The 15,236-nt window shown below is 33.9% G+C and overlaps 1 protein-coding gene across 5 annotated transcripts; it reads left to right on the top strand.

The window, feature by feature from the left end:
• Positions 1-1,049: 1,049 nt before the first annotated feature.
• On the top strand, positions 1,050-14,794 carry si:ch73-213k20.5. Of its 5 annotated transcripts, none has more exons than XR_012397705.1 (8): positions 1,050-1,189; positions 2,441-2,770; positions 5,335-5,679; positions 7,579-7,914; positions 8,268-8,448; positions 8,834-8,962; positions 9,074-9,103; positions 11,733-14,794. XR_012397705.1 is itself a non-coding variant. In XM_017353473.4 (7 exons), the coding sequence occupies exons 1-6, from the start codon at positions 1,135-1,137 to the stop codon at positions 9,097-9,099; spliced, it is 1,221 nt and encodes a 406-aa protein (XP_017208962.1). In that variant the 5' UTR covers positions 1,050-1,134; the 3' UTR covers positions 9,100-9,103; positions 11,733-14,794. The 5 variants fall into 5 exon arrangements, 2 of the variants coding, with proteins under 2 accessions (XP_017208962.1, XP_073793319.1); XR_012397706.1 differs by having other exon boundaries at positions 8,268-8,372; positions 11,733-12,292; XR_012397707.1 differs by having other exon boundaries at positions 9,078-9,103; positions 11,733-12,275.
• The last annotated feature ends 442 nt before the right edge of the window (positions 14,795-15,236 follow it).

Below are 15,236 nucleotides of genomic sequence, written 5' to 3'. Positions count from 1 at the left end.
CACATTTTAAAAGTGTTTGTTAAGAATCTTAGGAACAGAACCAGTGAAAACTGCACTGCATTGTACACTACATGACAAAAGTCTTGTTGTTGATCATTTGGAAAAGTGGCAGTTGGTGGATTTTTCTGATGAATCATCTGTTGAACTGCATCCCAATCATCATAAATACTGCGGAAGACCTATTGGAACCCGCATGAACCCAAGATTCTCAAAGAAATAAGTCAAGTTTGGTGAAGGAAAAGTCATGGTTTGGGGTTGCATTCAGTATGGGGGTGTGTGAGAGTTCTGCAGAGTGGATGGCAACATCAACAGCCTGAGGTATCAAGACATTTGTGCTGCCCATTATGTTATAAACCACAGGAGAAGGCAAATTCTTCAGCAGGATAGCGCTGCTTCTCATACTTCAGCTTCCACATCAAAGACTATAAGGTATCATCATTGTAATATAATACAAACAAATGTTAATGTTTGATAATATTAAAAAATTATGAAATATTTGACTGATTTTTAAAAATGTAATGGATATGCTCCATCTCCCTTATGTGAGTTTGTGACACATTAGAGTAATAATGGTAGAGCAACCAATCTATTACTAGAGGAGACTACTGTGCAGTTTAGACGTACTTCTCAGTTAGAGCCAGTCATTTCTGGAACACACTTCCTATTGGTTTAAGGGGTCTTACAAATTATTCCACATTTAAATACAAGTTAAAAGCCAATCAAGTTAATAATCGTGTAATTTTTTTTTTTTTTTTTTAGCTTTTTTTTATGAAATTCTTATTATGTTTTGTCATTTTGATGTATGTAACTTTACTGTAATTGTATGTGTAAATGGGTTTTTTGATTTTAGGTTGCCTTTTTAAAATCTGTCAACAGATGAAATGAGTCTTTGTGTCTTATTTACAGTTTTACTGCTAATGAGCATTGTCCCTGTCAAATAAATATTTTCAAATTACACTTGAAACTCTTTTTATCATACTACGGTTTTAGGACGCAGCAAAAAGACTTGTTTTGTAGGAAGATTGAAAAAACGTCGGTCTACGTAATTGTAAACTAGTAATTTCATGGCGTCGTCGATCGACAGATGGACTTTATTTCGCTGAATCAAGGCTCACCTTTGACCAGAAAGGGAACATGAAAGTCTTATTTTCTCTCTTTTTGCTACTGTTCTTAACGTTACACGAGAATGGTAAGACATTTAACGTTAAGCCTGTTTTGAACACTCATAACATCGACATTTTAGCTTCACGTCAAACTTATCTGTAGTTTATTTGTCTATATTTTCCCTGATTGTTGTTGTTTTTCGTGTATCTCTAGTGTAATGGACGCTATACTTGATTGTTGAACGATGCAGAAATTTAACCTAAGTTAAGTTAGTAGCCCAGCCCAGTTTAAATAAGTTAAACTTTTGACATAAACATTCACTTTGACATCCATAAAACTCTGCTCATTTGATGGTTTAAGCTCAAATTGAGTCCGATATCATGAAAACACTTTGTATAACACAATGTTAATTTAAAGATTAAAAATAAATGATTTGACCATGTTTTGACTGTTTTAAATGATGAATGTTAAAGTAATTTAAAGAATGACTGTTTTAAATAATGGTTTACGCAACATACAAACATAATAATGTTGCACTACTATACTTGACTTGACTGGTTTTATTGTAAAAAAAAACAAGAAAACATGTTAAATGAGAATCTGAAATATTTATTGCATACTTCAAAAAGTAAAGGTGATTTAGTATTCAAAAATGTTTTATTTTGATTATGTTTTTAAATAACACTTCATATTTTCAGTAGTATATGTATTAATTCTGGTACTTTTACCTTACACCGACATATCAACTTCTACCAAATGGTTAATATTTTAGAAATTATGGGATGTTTTTAAAAAATACATTGAGTGTGCTAACTAGTGACATTACGAATTAAGAAATGCAATGCAATTTTTTTATTTTATTTATTTATTTATTTATTTTTTTTGGTGGGGCATACAAGAATAAACCAAGGTTTTTTACTTCAAGGTGAAAACCCTACTTTGTGTTTGTACTGCTTTTAATTATTCCAGATCTTTTTTTTAATGAAATTAAAAGATTTTAGAATTTGTATCATGTGTTAACACTAAAAAATTTATTTAATTTATGTATTAATTTGGTTGTTGGTTTTTAATTGTATATTTATTATTAAAATGTTCCTTCCATGAAAGTTTGGCAGGAAAGCCTTGGTTGCTGACATGGCATTAAATAAAAAATACATTACATTACATTTTGTTGGTGGGGCAGTTAAAGGGTTAAATCAAATATGACATTATGAAATCATACTAATAGTAACATTATTATTATTACTATTATTGTTATTAGAAAAATGTCTGTCACACCACACAAAAAGTAGTTGTGATATTGTTGATCTAATAATGAACTGCGCTTTTCTTCCAGGTGTGTCTGGTGTTGGTAAAGATGATGTGTCTGTGAGCAGAGGAGATTCAGTCACTCTACACACTGGTGTTAAAACCAACCAACAATACATAATTGTGTGGTTGTATGAAGGCATTCGTATCGCTGTAATCAGAGGAGACCTCAGTTATATCTGTACAGATGTTCAATGCAATAATGGCACTGAGAGATTCAGAGACAGACTGAAGCTGGATCATCTGACTGGATCTCTGACCGTCATGAACACCAGACTCAGAGATGCTGGAGAATATCAGCTACTGATCAGCAGCAGCAAAAGCATCAATGAAATGATCTTCAGAGTTGTTGTTAAAGGTGAGTCAATATGTTTAACGAATGTGTTAATGATGTGTTTACTGGATCTTCCAGAGGTGTTTATCTTCACCTATATATTAATCCACAATACACAGATTCTTCACAAACACATTTAGTGTTAAAGTGGAGTGTGTAGCTGTAACTACAAGTCTAGTTTAGTGTGATTTTTTGATTTTGATATATATAGTGATAAACTGTATCTAAAGTTTCACCAAATGATTGAATAGCACTATTTAGAAACAATTTATAGTCATTCTTTCTTTTAATGTTCACATTTCGCTATTAGCAAACCATTAACTATGACTTTTACTTCAATAAACTCCTAAATTGCTCCTTTTTAATAGCAATGAAGGTAGTTTAGGTGTTGGGATAGGGATGTAGAATATTATAATTATAATAATATTAACCTGAAAATATATTTAAAAAAAAAACACTTAGCAAATTATAAATTTGAGACCATGCATGATCAAACTCTCTACCCTAGATGTCGAATTGGACATTCTAGGTTGACTCATTTGTATTTACTGAATAACGAAGCACCACCTAAATGTAATTACTGCCAGGCTGCTCTTACCATGAAAAATATTTTGCTGGAATGTGGAAGTTTGGATACCATTAGACAAAATTTTTATAAGGAGAGTATTTTGGACATTTTAAAAAGGTACCACCAGGAAGAATCTTAAATCATTTATGAAAAATTGAACTGAAAAATCATATTAAACTTTGAATATATTTTTGTGTGAATTTTATTTATTTCTATTTTATATGTTTGTCTAAGTAACTTTTTATTGGAATACGAATTTGTATAAGAAGTTGCTGATGTGGCAATAATTAAATAATAAATAAATTAAAATAATATTATAATAATAATCATGCAGAATATTTAGGTTATAAGTGGGGCTAGACAGAATCTGCAGACATTTTTTGCTATTTTTTTGCTGATAATTTTGTTAAAAATCTGCAGATTTATGCGGAATGATTTTGAAAGTATGACAACTAAACTGAGGAAGGCATTGTGCCGAAACGTCTGCGTCTTTTAATCACCCGAAGAATATAAGAAAATAAATATTGAAAAACAGTGCGAAGCAATTACTTGAGTGCGAATCATTATCTTTTTTGTCAATACTAGTATGACAACTAAAACCTAAATATATAAAATAAAAAATACATTTTAACTTTCATTTAATGTTTACAATGCAAATGCAATTAGATCCACGTTATTTGGTAAACAAAGCAAATCTCTCATATAATATATCTACTAAAAGACAGAAAATATTACTTTACAAACTGTATTGTGAATAAATTACATGAACATTTTCATATTAGTCAATAGTTATACTGAAATTTATTTAAAAACTTAATAAATATAAATTTACATGCATATACACAAGTAAATAAACTGAATCAATAACAGGTTTGAAATCTGCAGAATGCGCGTGCAGATTCCATATGGGCCTAGTTATAAGTACTAATAAGCAGCCAATATCTTAATAACAAACATGCTAATAAGCAATCATTTAATTAATTAATCATAAAGTGTTTCCAAATGTATTAATTTAAATTAAAAGCAATGATGAAAGTGAAGTAAGCAGTGCGTCCTTTGTGGTTTTGTAAATACAAGTGTAAAAACTACATTTTAACGTCTTTTTTGTAAAAAATAATGCAATTAAATTATTATTTATTAAACTTTCAATTAGCAAAGTGTCTTGTGCCAGAATACTTCTCTCTCAGGCCTTAAAGAGCATGCAAATGACAAAGCTATTTTGTGCTCTATTGAATTGAGATCTGGTGACTGTGGAGGCCATTTGAGTACAGTGAACATTGTCATGTTCAAAATCCACAAGTCTCGTGTTCTGAACTGTGACTCTTGCTCAGATACAATCCTAACTCAACATTAAATATCTATGCAATGTGACTATTCTGTATGCACACATTGCAATATCAATGCTGCAGCAATATATTGTGCAGCTCTAGTCACTAAATAAAAATTGGGCCAAATAAGTAAAAATGTAGACTAATTTATGCAAAGATTCAGACAGCTGGACTAATATTATTTGGTATATTTCTGCTGTGTGTTTGCCCGTTACATTATGAATTATGATATATTTGTCTACGCTTAGTTAGTCATGGGCTGGTATAAGTTTCGGACAGTATGATAACCTTGGATAAATGTGCCACAGTTTCACGGTATGACGGTATTGTGATTACTACTCTGTAATAAGTTCATTTTAAAAGTCTGAGTAAAAAAACAACAACTTCTTTACCCATTGAACACAATATATTTTATCTTAGGAAACATATCAGGCTAACTAATTAAAATAAATCATTGATTTCAAAACTCAGATTTATTAACAACACATAAAAACATTTAAAAAAACCTTACATACACAAACAGTATAACAGAAACGGTATAACAGTGGTTTTAAAACCTTAACTTTCCTAAATCACTGTAAACCTTGAAACTGGTTATCATCCCATCTTTTTGACACAAACACATTTTCCACATCTGGTTTTGTGTATTATTTCAATAACGACTTGCTCTTAACTGTTTTTTTCTTCTTCAGATGTCTATTGGGTTGATGAAGACGATAATGATGAAGAGTCAGTATCAGTGATTGAGGGAGATTCAGTCACTCTACACACCGGTGTTAAAACAGACCAACAGGACAGAATTGTGTGGTTTAATGAAGGCAGTCGTGTCGCTGTAATCAGCGGAGATCTCAATGTTATCTGCACTGACGTTCAGTGTGATAACAGCACTACGAGATTCAAAAACAGACTGAATCTGGATCATCAGACTGGATCTCTGACCATCATGAACAGCAGAAACACAGATGCTGGAGAATATCAGCTACTGATCTTTAGCAGCTTCCGCTTGAGTAAAAAGATCTTCAGAGTTGTTGTTCATGGTGAGTCATAATGTTTAATAGAAGAAGTACATTTAAATCTCTTCATTAATGTGTTTATGTTGTGTCAAAGTGGAGTGTGTTGCTTTAACGACAAGTCTAGTTCAGTGTGAGTTTAAAGAGTTTTTCTAGTTTTAATAGTTTTGTTCTGGTGCACAGGACAGATTCCCATCTCATCAAGTCTGATCAGCTTTTATCATCACCTCTTTAAATACAACTATAATTTCACATTCATAGATCTTATTATTCAAGTAATTTAATGACAACAACAATAATAGAATTTTAGTTCTGTAAATAGAACTTTTCTGACCAAAAGTCAAACAAGACGCATTTTAACTGATGTTTAAATAATGATACATTCTGACAGTGAATGTATTTTATATCAGTCAGTCAGTCTCTGGATAAATATGGATATATATCTCTGGATATTTTGTATATTTCAGCTGTTTGTTTGCTTGGTACATTATGAATCCTGATATACACTCATCGGCCACTTTATTAGGCACACCTTACTAGTAAGGGGTTGGATCTAGGCATGGGCTGGTATAAGATTCTGATGGTATGATAACCTTGGATAAAAATATCATGGTGATTACTGCTTTAAAATATAAGCTCTTTTTAAATGTCTGGGTAAAAAACAAAAATATTTTCCCCCTGTGAACAGAATATGTTTTGTTTTGACCAAACTTATTTTGGAAAAGTAATCATGTCAGGTTAAACAATTCCAATGAATTGACTTCTGTGGTCTTAAACATTTTTAAACACAGATTTCATTGCAGTTTAAAATGGCATCTTTAGATATATTTTCTGCTGTATATACTGTTGTCCTAAAAAACTTGAAACAAAATATATGAAAAAAAAACAAAAACGTACATAATTCTGTAGGAACGGTACAGAAGAAAATTTTGGTGGTTTTAAAACCATGACTTTTCCAAACCCCGGTATATGTTGAAAATGGTTACCATTCCATACCTACTGTAGTTGGACTCACTTTTTTGCCTTCAGAACTGCCTTAATCCTTTGTGGCATAGATTCAACAAGGTACTAGAAATATTCCTCCAATTTTGGTCCATATTGACATGATAGCATCACGTAGTTGCTGCAGATTTGTTGGCTGCACATCCATGATGTGAATCTCCCGTTCCACCACATACCAAAGGTGCTCTATTGGATTGAGTTCTGGTGACTGTGGAGGCCATTTGAGTACAGTGAACTCGATCATTTTTAAGAAACCAGTTTGAGATGATTTTATGACGCTTGATGATTTTATGATTTTATGATGATGATGACGCTTTATGACGTGGCATGTTATCCTGCTGGAAGTAGCCATCAGAAGATGAGTACACTGTGGTCATAAAGGGATGGACATGGTCAGCAACAATACTCAATTAGGCTGTGGTGTTGATACAAACCTCAATTGGTACTTATGGCCATTCTTCTCTGGCATTAACAAAGCATTTGCGCCCACAGAACTGCCACTCGTTGGATATTTTCTCTTTTTCAGACCATTCTCTGTAAACCCTAGAGATGGTTGTGCGTGAAAATCCCAGTAGATCAGCAGTTTCTGAAATATTCAGACCAGCCTGCATGGTGCCAACAACCATGCCACGTTCAAAGTCACTAAAATCAACTTTCTTCCCCATTCTGATGCTCAGTTTGAACTGCAGCAGATCGTCTTGACCATGTCTACATGCCTAAATGCATTCAGTTGCTGCCATGTGATTGGCTGATTACAAATTTGCGTTACCAAACAGTTGGACAGATGTACCTAATAAAGTGGCCTGTAAGTGTGTGTGTATTTCTCAGCTCACTGTCTTTACGACACAAACACATTTTCCCCACACCTTTTTGTGTATTATATTTAAATAATAATGAATTGCTCTTAACTGTTCTTTTCTTCAGATGTCCATTGGGTTCAAGAAGTGAAAGTGGAAGTGTCCGTGACGGATGGATATTCAGTCACTCTAAACACTGACACTACAACAAAGCAGCTCCACAAAATTAAATGGTATTTCAATAACATTTGTGTTGCTCAGATCAGAGGAGATCTCAGTTACATCTGCACAGATGTTCAGTGCGATGAAGGCGCTGAGAGATTCGGAGACCGACTGAAGCTGGATCATCAAACTGGATCTCTGACCATCATGAACATCAGAAACAGAGATAGAGGAGAATATAAACTGGAGATCATCAGCAACAGAGGCAGCAGAAGAAAGATCTTCAGAGTTCTTGTTGATGGTGAGTCTGACAAAGTATTTGATTATTAATTATTATTCATATTAGCTGGTATACTAAGCTAGAACTGCAATTAAATGACGTAGCTGTGATGTATGTATATGTAGCTGTACTGTACATGTGATGTTAGCGCGTGTTTAGATCAGATCATAACCTTCTAATGTGCAGAGCTGTGTGTGTTAGTCTAGTGTAACCACAGATGATGCACTTTGAATACACTTTATATTGATAAGGGTGGTCAATGATCGATTATATATAATTAAACGTGTGATTATATGCACCCATGACGGTTCAATGCAGCCTCAGATTTTGTCATAATAATGTGGGAAAAATCTTCAAATGCTTTGTCATGACAGTCGTCCATCCAGATTGCAGCACCACGAGGCTCAGCTAAGCACTGTTTGTGTGGTGCTTTGGGTTTTCCACATCAAGAATGGATCAGAGCTTCAGAGAGGGGCGTGGTGAGCTGCAGCTCATTATCATTTAAAGATACAGGCACCAAAATGGGTCACTGTGGACTGAGGTGTTTTTGAAAAGGTAAAAGGGTGTTTATTTACACTTGAAGAATTTAACCAAAGAAAGTTATAGACTTTTGATTAAGGCCTCAGAATCATTTCAGTTTGTGAAAAAGGGTGTCCCATGTCAGCAATTTAATGGATCACCTGTTTCATTCAGATTTGTTTGCCTAAAATGTTCAACACTTAAACATCAAGTGGCATGCTGTGTTATCAATGCAATATTTTCTGCTTACAGTTCTAATGTTATTATCATAAAAATGCTTAACATTTGTTTTCTCTGTGCTCCAGTTTTCTCACTGTTTTGATGTTTTAGCGTAGTTCATCCAATTGATGAGTAGAAATGTGTGATCATCCAATTTCTCAGTCACTCTTTTAAAAATAACATCTGGTCTTCATATATCCAGATTCTGGGCCGTTTTCAGCTGCTGTACCAAGACTATATGAAATTGTTGCTATTGCTGCTGCTGTTCTGCTTCTTGCTGCTGCAGTTTCTGGTGTAATTTGCTGCTACAAGAGCAAAGCAAATGGTAAAAGTGAGTATAACGTTCAGATTAAGTAAAAAGATGGACATATGATGTATATTACATTCATAGATTTGTTTTAAAGCGTCAGAATGTTTAATTGAGTTTGTTTTAATTCTTCAGTCAGACTCCAGGAGGCAGCGGAGTGATCAGGTGAGATATTGTGAGCACAAGTCATCAAAACTGTTATGCAATAAGTTAAATGGCAAAGCATTTCTTTATTTAAACGATTATGAAACCCCCTACTTTCAGTTTAAGGGTGTTTTCACACCTAGACTTTTGATTCGGAACCTGGCACATTTCCCCAGTTAACGCGGGTCATTTGGCATATGTGAATCCAGCAATCACGCTATAATCAAAACAATTGGTCTCGGCTCGATTGAAACGAACTCTGTAGTGGATCGAATGTAGTGCGAAAGCAATACGATCCGAGCCAGGCTATATTACAGTGTATTATGAATATGTAATAGGCATATATGGCAGTATGAAGAGAGAATTATGAGTAGTGCGGGAGGTCATTCCTACTGGTAAATGTGCATTTCATGTCAAATACGAAAGTGAAAGTATGTTAACTATTAACGAGAGCTGTTAATCCATTTTAAAATTGACTGAACCGCAGTCTTGGTTTATCTGTTATTTCTTTCTAAGATGTAAAGCCTATAATGCATAAGTCAATGGCTATGTATGAGAAAGCCTTACCTCTGATTTATATTCGATGACAATATATGTGAATGTCACCATTCAAAATTAAAGCAAAGCTTTTCACTTATAATGTCTTATTGCTCATCGTCATAAATTAAAATAAGGACTTATGGCTGCTGAGCGGGACTCTGCTAAATAAACCCTGAAACTCTGACCAATGTGAGGAGAGTTTACTCGCACGTGACTTATTTTAACTCTTTTGGTCTGTTTAGAAACTTTGCCATGTGAAAGCGAACTGCACCAAGAACAAAGTGCAAAAAAGGAGAAATTTTTATTCTTGTTTCGAAACAAAATAATCGATCCACAGGTGTGAAAGCACCCCAAGTCTACCTCAGAATTTTTTTACAAATTGCTCTGAGATGGGTGTGGAGCGCTGTGAGCAGAGGGAGGAAGTGGGCATAGTGGGCGTGTAGTCATAATTAATTAAGAAGCAGCATCTTCTCGTTGGATAAAAAAAACTCTGCTATGAATAATATTGACAAACCAATGCATCATCACTCTACTAGCAGATTCACACTACCTGATCCAGCCCTAAAAATTATTTTAAACCCAGAAGATGAAATTAGCTGACAGAAGATCTATATTATCCAGTTTTCCCCACAATTAAAGCTGATTTTCTTAACTGATGCTCAACACAAATCTGGTAAAGTCTCAAAGTACTCCAGGGTGTCTTGAACCTTTAAGAGAGATCGTTTACCAAAAAATTATAATTCACTCACTATTTACTCTCTCAGGGTGTCTACTGGGGCTTAAAAGTATTACAAGTTGATTAAAAAAATCAAAAAACATTGATTGGCCCTTAAAACATACTAATAAGTCTTTGATTATACAGTGTGTAGTTGTATGCTAAAGTTCACCTGAATTTAGTCTGCTAATATTGGTTTACTGTGTAGTTTATGAAATTGATCAAATCATGCTAGATTTGATTTTTGTTTACCGAGATGACACCGTTGGCAACATCATTATTTCTGCTGCTGCTTTATAGGCACCACTGGCTGGATTAGCATTTTTAATTAGTATATTAATACACAAATTTAACCAATCCTAAACTAAAACAGTATTACATTTTCAGCTAAGTTTAGCAACTTATAAAGTATCAAAATAAAGTGTTGCAACAGACTCAAAATATCATAAGAGAGACAATGCGGACCAGGTAAATTGTAAAGAGAAATGATTTATTACCAAATAACATACAGTACTTAACAAAGCATATTTAAAGCAACCAAAGTCAGTCTAAGTCAGTGGTAAAGAACATGTGCATGGTAGTGAACTGAGTTCATGGTCCAAACCAAAATAAAATAATCAAAACAACAGGCAGGAAGGTCCGGCTAATTGAGCTCTACGTTCATGGCAAATGTTGGACTCCTTATAGACAGCAGATAATGGGTGTCAGGTGAGATGACCCACCCACAAATCATGAACCATGCAGTCTCTGCAAATCACAAAAACACAACCAAAATAACCAGTTCCAACACTAGACCTTACATATGGTGTGTAGTTTACATTTTAAAACTGTAGTTGGAAATGGCACATGTAAATGATATAATAAAATGCTTATTTTATAGCAATCACAGAGAATGTTAATGTAATTAAATAAAGAAATGCATTGCCTGGAGACTCGTCACACCCGACATTATCATCATCATCATCACTGAACACACTGTTATGCTGTCTGTGAAATGCACAAGTTTTCTTTCCATTCGGCGCGCAGTATTAAATTCCAATACAAAAACACTCTCCTATCAATCTTTACTTCATACTCGCATCCAGCAGCTGAGAGTTTTTCTCAAGGAAATGTTCCTAAATGAAAGTGAAAGTCCCAAATTGCTTTAAAGTTGAAAAATTAAAAATGAAACGCCCATAATTGCATAAAACTCCAGAGGTAACATTGGATAGGGTGGTGATGGAGTGACTTGTACCTTAATCAAATTATTCTCTTATTTACATTACGGTAAATAATTAGATGTCAGTAAACGGATGTCCATGTAAATGTAGTCATTGTACATTAAAGATGGGTTATTAATTTCAAAGGACAGCTCCATGTCTTCTGTCTTCCTCATTTTAATTTTTTTCTCAACAGGCAAAAGGTGTTGAAGACTGTCCTGATCAGAATGACACTCTATTGATGAAAACTATTAGCAACTCGTCCACCAATCAGACTGAAGCTGCCATCGAGACGCCAACGTAACACTGGTTTATTGTTTAACTTTCATTGAACAAGAAGATGGGCAACTAGAAGGAACTCATTTCTGGTGACCTAAGTGTTAGCCAGTTCTGACTGATTTTTAGTTTATATATTTTTATATATCTTAAAGGTGCAGTAGGTGGTCTGGGAAAATCCTAACTTTAACCTGATAGCATTGAAAATGCATGTCATTCACTGCATGAAAATTGCTGTTCAAAGCCACGCTTTCATAGCTTTAAGTCATGAACGTGTACTAAATGGACGACCACAAGCAACATTACAGCACTACATCGTGTGTTATTCACCAGTGAGAAATCTTTACAATAGGGTTGACATGATACTGGAATTCGGTACCAATCGATACTGAAATTGTAAAAACCTCAGTGTACCGCAAACATTAAAGCGCAGCAGAAATGAATGTGATTGGTCATGAAGGTCATCAGTTCACCGAACTCACATCTGTTTCATCTCCTAAATATTTATTAATAGACTGCTCTAATGAGGGTTTCAAAATGGGTTGGATCATTTCTTGAATGCTGACCCTAATTTGTTATGCTTTTATATCCCTAAATTGATCTTTGCAAAGTGTGGAGGTCTAAAATTATTATTAGCCTGTGATTTTTGGTTGAAAAAAACAAACAAACTCCCAATTGTTTCTCATATAAAGATTGGAAGCCTGTAAGCTTGAATTTATTTATTTTTTTATGAAATATTGGTTGAACAGGAGTCCTTTTTATTTTAGATTTATAAAAAAAGCACAGTAACCATTATTTTTTAAAATTATTTTTATAGTTTCCTTTAATTTAGGGGGATATATTAATAGGTTATTATTTCCATTTCAGCCTTACTATTACATCTGTAGGACTTGTGCTTATACATTAGCATAAATGAAGATTATTAACTGTAACAAATGTTGGATTAGATTAGAATAATCATTGTTAATAAAGTGAACTTAAATGGTAACAGTTTACAATAAGGTTGTATTAGTTAATGCATTTAGTAAAAATGACAAACAAGGGCCAAAACGCAACCTTGATAAGTGGGCCGAAGGGAAATATAGCATGGGTAATATCCTAATTTATTAAAAATATTTAAAAGTAGTTAGAAAACTTTGCTTTACATTGAATAATACAGCATTTTTTTTATTATATAATGAACTTACAGTATTACACAAATTACAGTAAAACAAAAACAATCTCAGTTGTAACAGAGTGGAGTTACGCTAGTTTTTGCCTTCATTTGCTCTTCAATGTTTTTCTGAGTAACATTATTTACATTTTAAAAATCATATTTGTTACATTTAATTGAATTATTTTATTTGTAGCTCAGCAATAAAACAAACAAAAAAGGTTGCGTCAAGCTAGAACTGATAATCTCTTTTGTCGGCATTCGCCCCAACCACCTCCATAATTCTTACTCTCTTTTCAGATGGGATGGCTTGCCAAATCAAAGGTTACAATGGGCTAACTTTGGCCTGCGAGCCCTACTTTGGGTATCTCTGCTTTAAAAAAAAATGAAATATGTTTGTCTCTACGTTAGAGCTCAATATTAATAACATAAGCACTCACAAATCAGTTTATTAACATTTCGTGCACTTTTAAACTTGAAAAATTAAAGTTTGTTTTCTACTCAAAAAGATAGTCTTGAACATCAGACAGAGAAATCTTTATTGATAAAGGCGAGCAAGTACACATGGTAAATGAACAGCAGCAGTAATATTCTAGTAAGATCTGTCTCTATTCATATACATTTTTAAAAACAAAAGCCTTTATGTAAAATAATAATACACAAGTTAAGGTACAAGCTTAAGTAACAATCTTTATTTATTACAACAAAAACACCTTTGATGCTAATCTGACAGCCTCTTTAGATTTTGAAACCTCACAAAAATTGCATTAAAAATTCAGAAATTAACTTATTAGGGTTTCTGATGTGTGGATATGTGCTTGAGTGTCTTCTGCTCTTCTGGATTTGACGTCATAGACCACAATAATGACAGTAGCCATGCCCACCAGAGCAGAGAGGACCAATCGGATCACAGCTTCAGTAGGACCACAGCAATAGGCAGAGTCTGAGGAATAACAACATCAAACTGAGCTCAGATCAGTCTATATATATTGCTATTAGTTCTTATTAGCACTTCTATACCTTCAGACGTCTGACAGAGTGTGTTGATGTCCAGATGTGTGGTCTGGTTGCTGATGGGGTTGTTGATCACACAGCTGTAGGTGTTGTTATCCTGATATTCCACCTCCAGAGGTAGAGAGAGACTGATGCTGAGATCAGACACACTGATGCTGGACAATACACTGTTTCCTTTGTACCAGGAGAGACTCACAGCGCTCACATTCACCACTGAACACAACACTGAACAATTATACTGGGATGAAGATGAGTTTCTGATGAGGACAGGAACAGGCAGACGAGCTGGAAAAGATAAAAGAAATGATGTTAAATAAAATCTTACCTCAGTTTAGTGACTGAACAAACTCTCTAAATTAGAGTCTTATAATGGCAATTGTGACACTGCCACAAAAAGTTCAAGCAGATTTTTCATATCTGACAATATTCATTTATATTTGTGCATATTGTCTTAATGTTTTTTTTTTATTTAATTTTTAATTTTTATTTTTTTGCAGGGAAACCTATTTGATTTGAATGTGGGATTGATTAGGCTTTTGTTATGATAGCCAGCTCTGCACAGAAAGGGCATATGGGGGCCATTTGTAGAAGAGATACATTTCTGGCCAAAAGTGAACAGGATTATTTATATTACTTATTAAATTATCCATTATAATTGTGTTTTATTAACGTCCAACCCTGAGCCTGCCTCTCACAGTAACATTAAAAAACAAACAAGAACTGTTCTAATATTGATGTTATGTCTGAAGTAGATACAGGTGTTAAAGTGACAGTGGAAGGAAACAAATTAAATGAATTAATCACAAAAGAATAAAGTTCATTATAACAATATGTTTTTGGGTGTGTTGAGGTATAATGTTTATTTGTAGTTTTTTTGGGGGGAGTTGTGGTGAGGTAAAAATATGTTTTTTTGGTTGTGATGAACTAAAGATGTTTTTGGATGTTTTTTTAGGGGGTGTGGTAAGGTAAATGTTTTCTGGTTGTTTTTTTTTTTTTTTGGGGGGGGGGGGGGGGGTTGTGGTGAGGTAAAATGTTTTTTTTTTGGTTTTTGTGAGGTAAAATAATTTTGGGGTATTTTTGTTGGGGTGTGGTGAGGTAAAGAGGTTTTTTTGCTGGGCTTTTTGGGGTGTAGTGAGGTAGAAATGTTTTGTGGCTGTTTTTTGGGGTGTGGTTAGGTAAAAATTTGTTTTTTTGGTTGTGGTGAGGTAAAAAAGTTTTTTGGTTAGGTTTTTTTTGGGTGTGGTGAGGTAAAAAAAA

Source organism: Danio rerio, chromosome 22 (genome assembly GCF_049306965.1).
Source record: "Danio rerio strain Tuebingen ecotype United States chromosome 22, GRCz12tu, whole genome shotgun sequence".
Taxonomy (NCBI): Eukaryota; Metazoa; Chordata; class Actinopteri; order Cypriniformes; family Danionidae; genus Danio; species Danio rerio.
The sequence above is the reverse complement of the archived record's forward strand: the minus strand, read 5'-3'. Positions and strand labels throughout refer to the sequence as shown.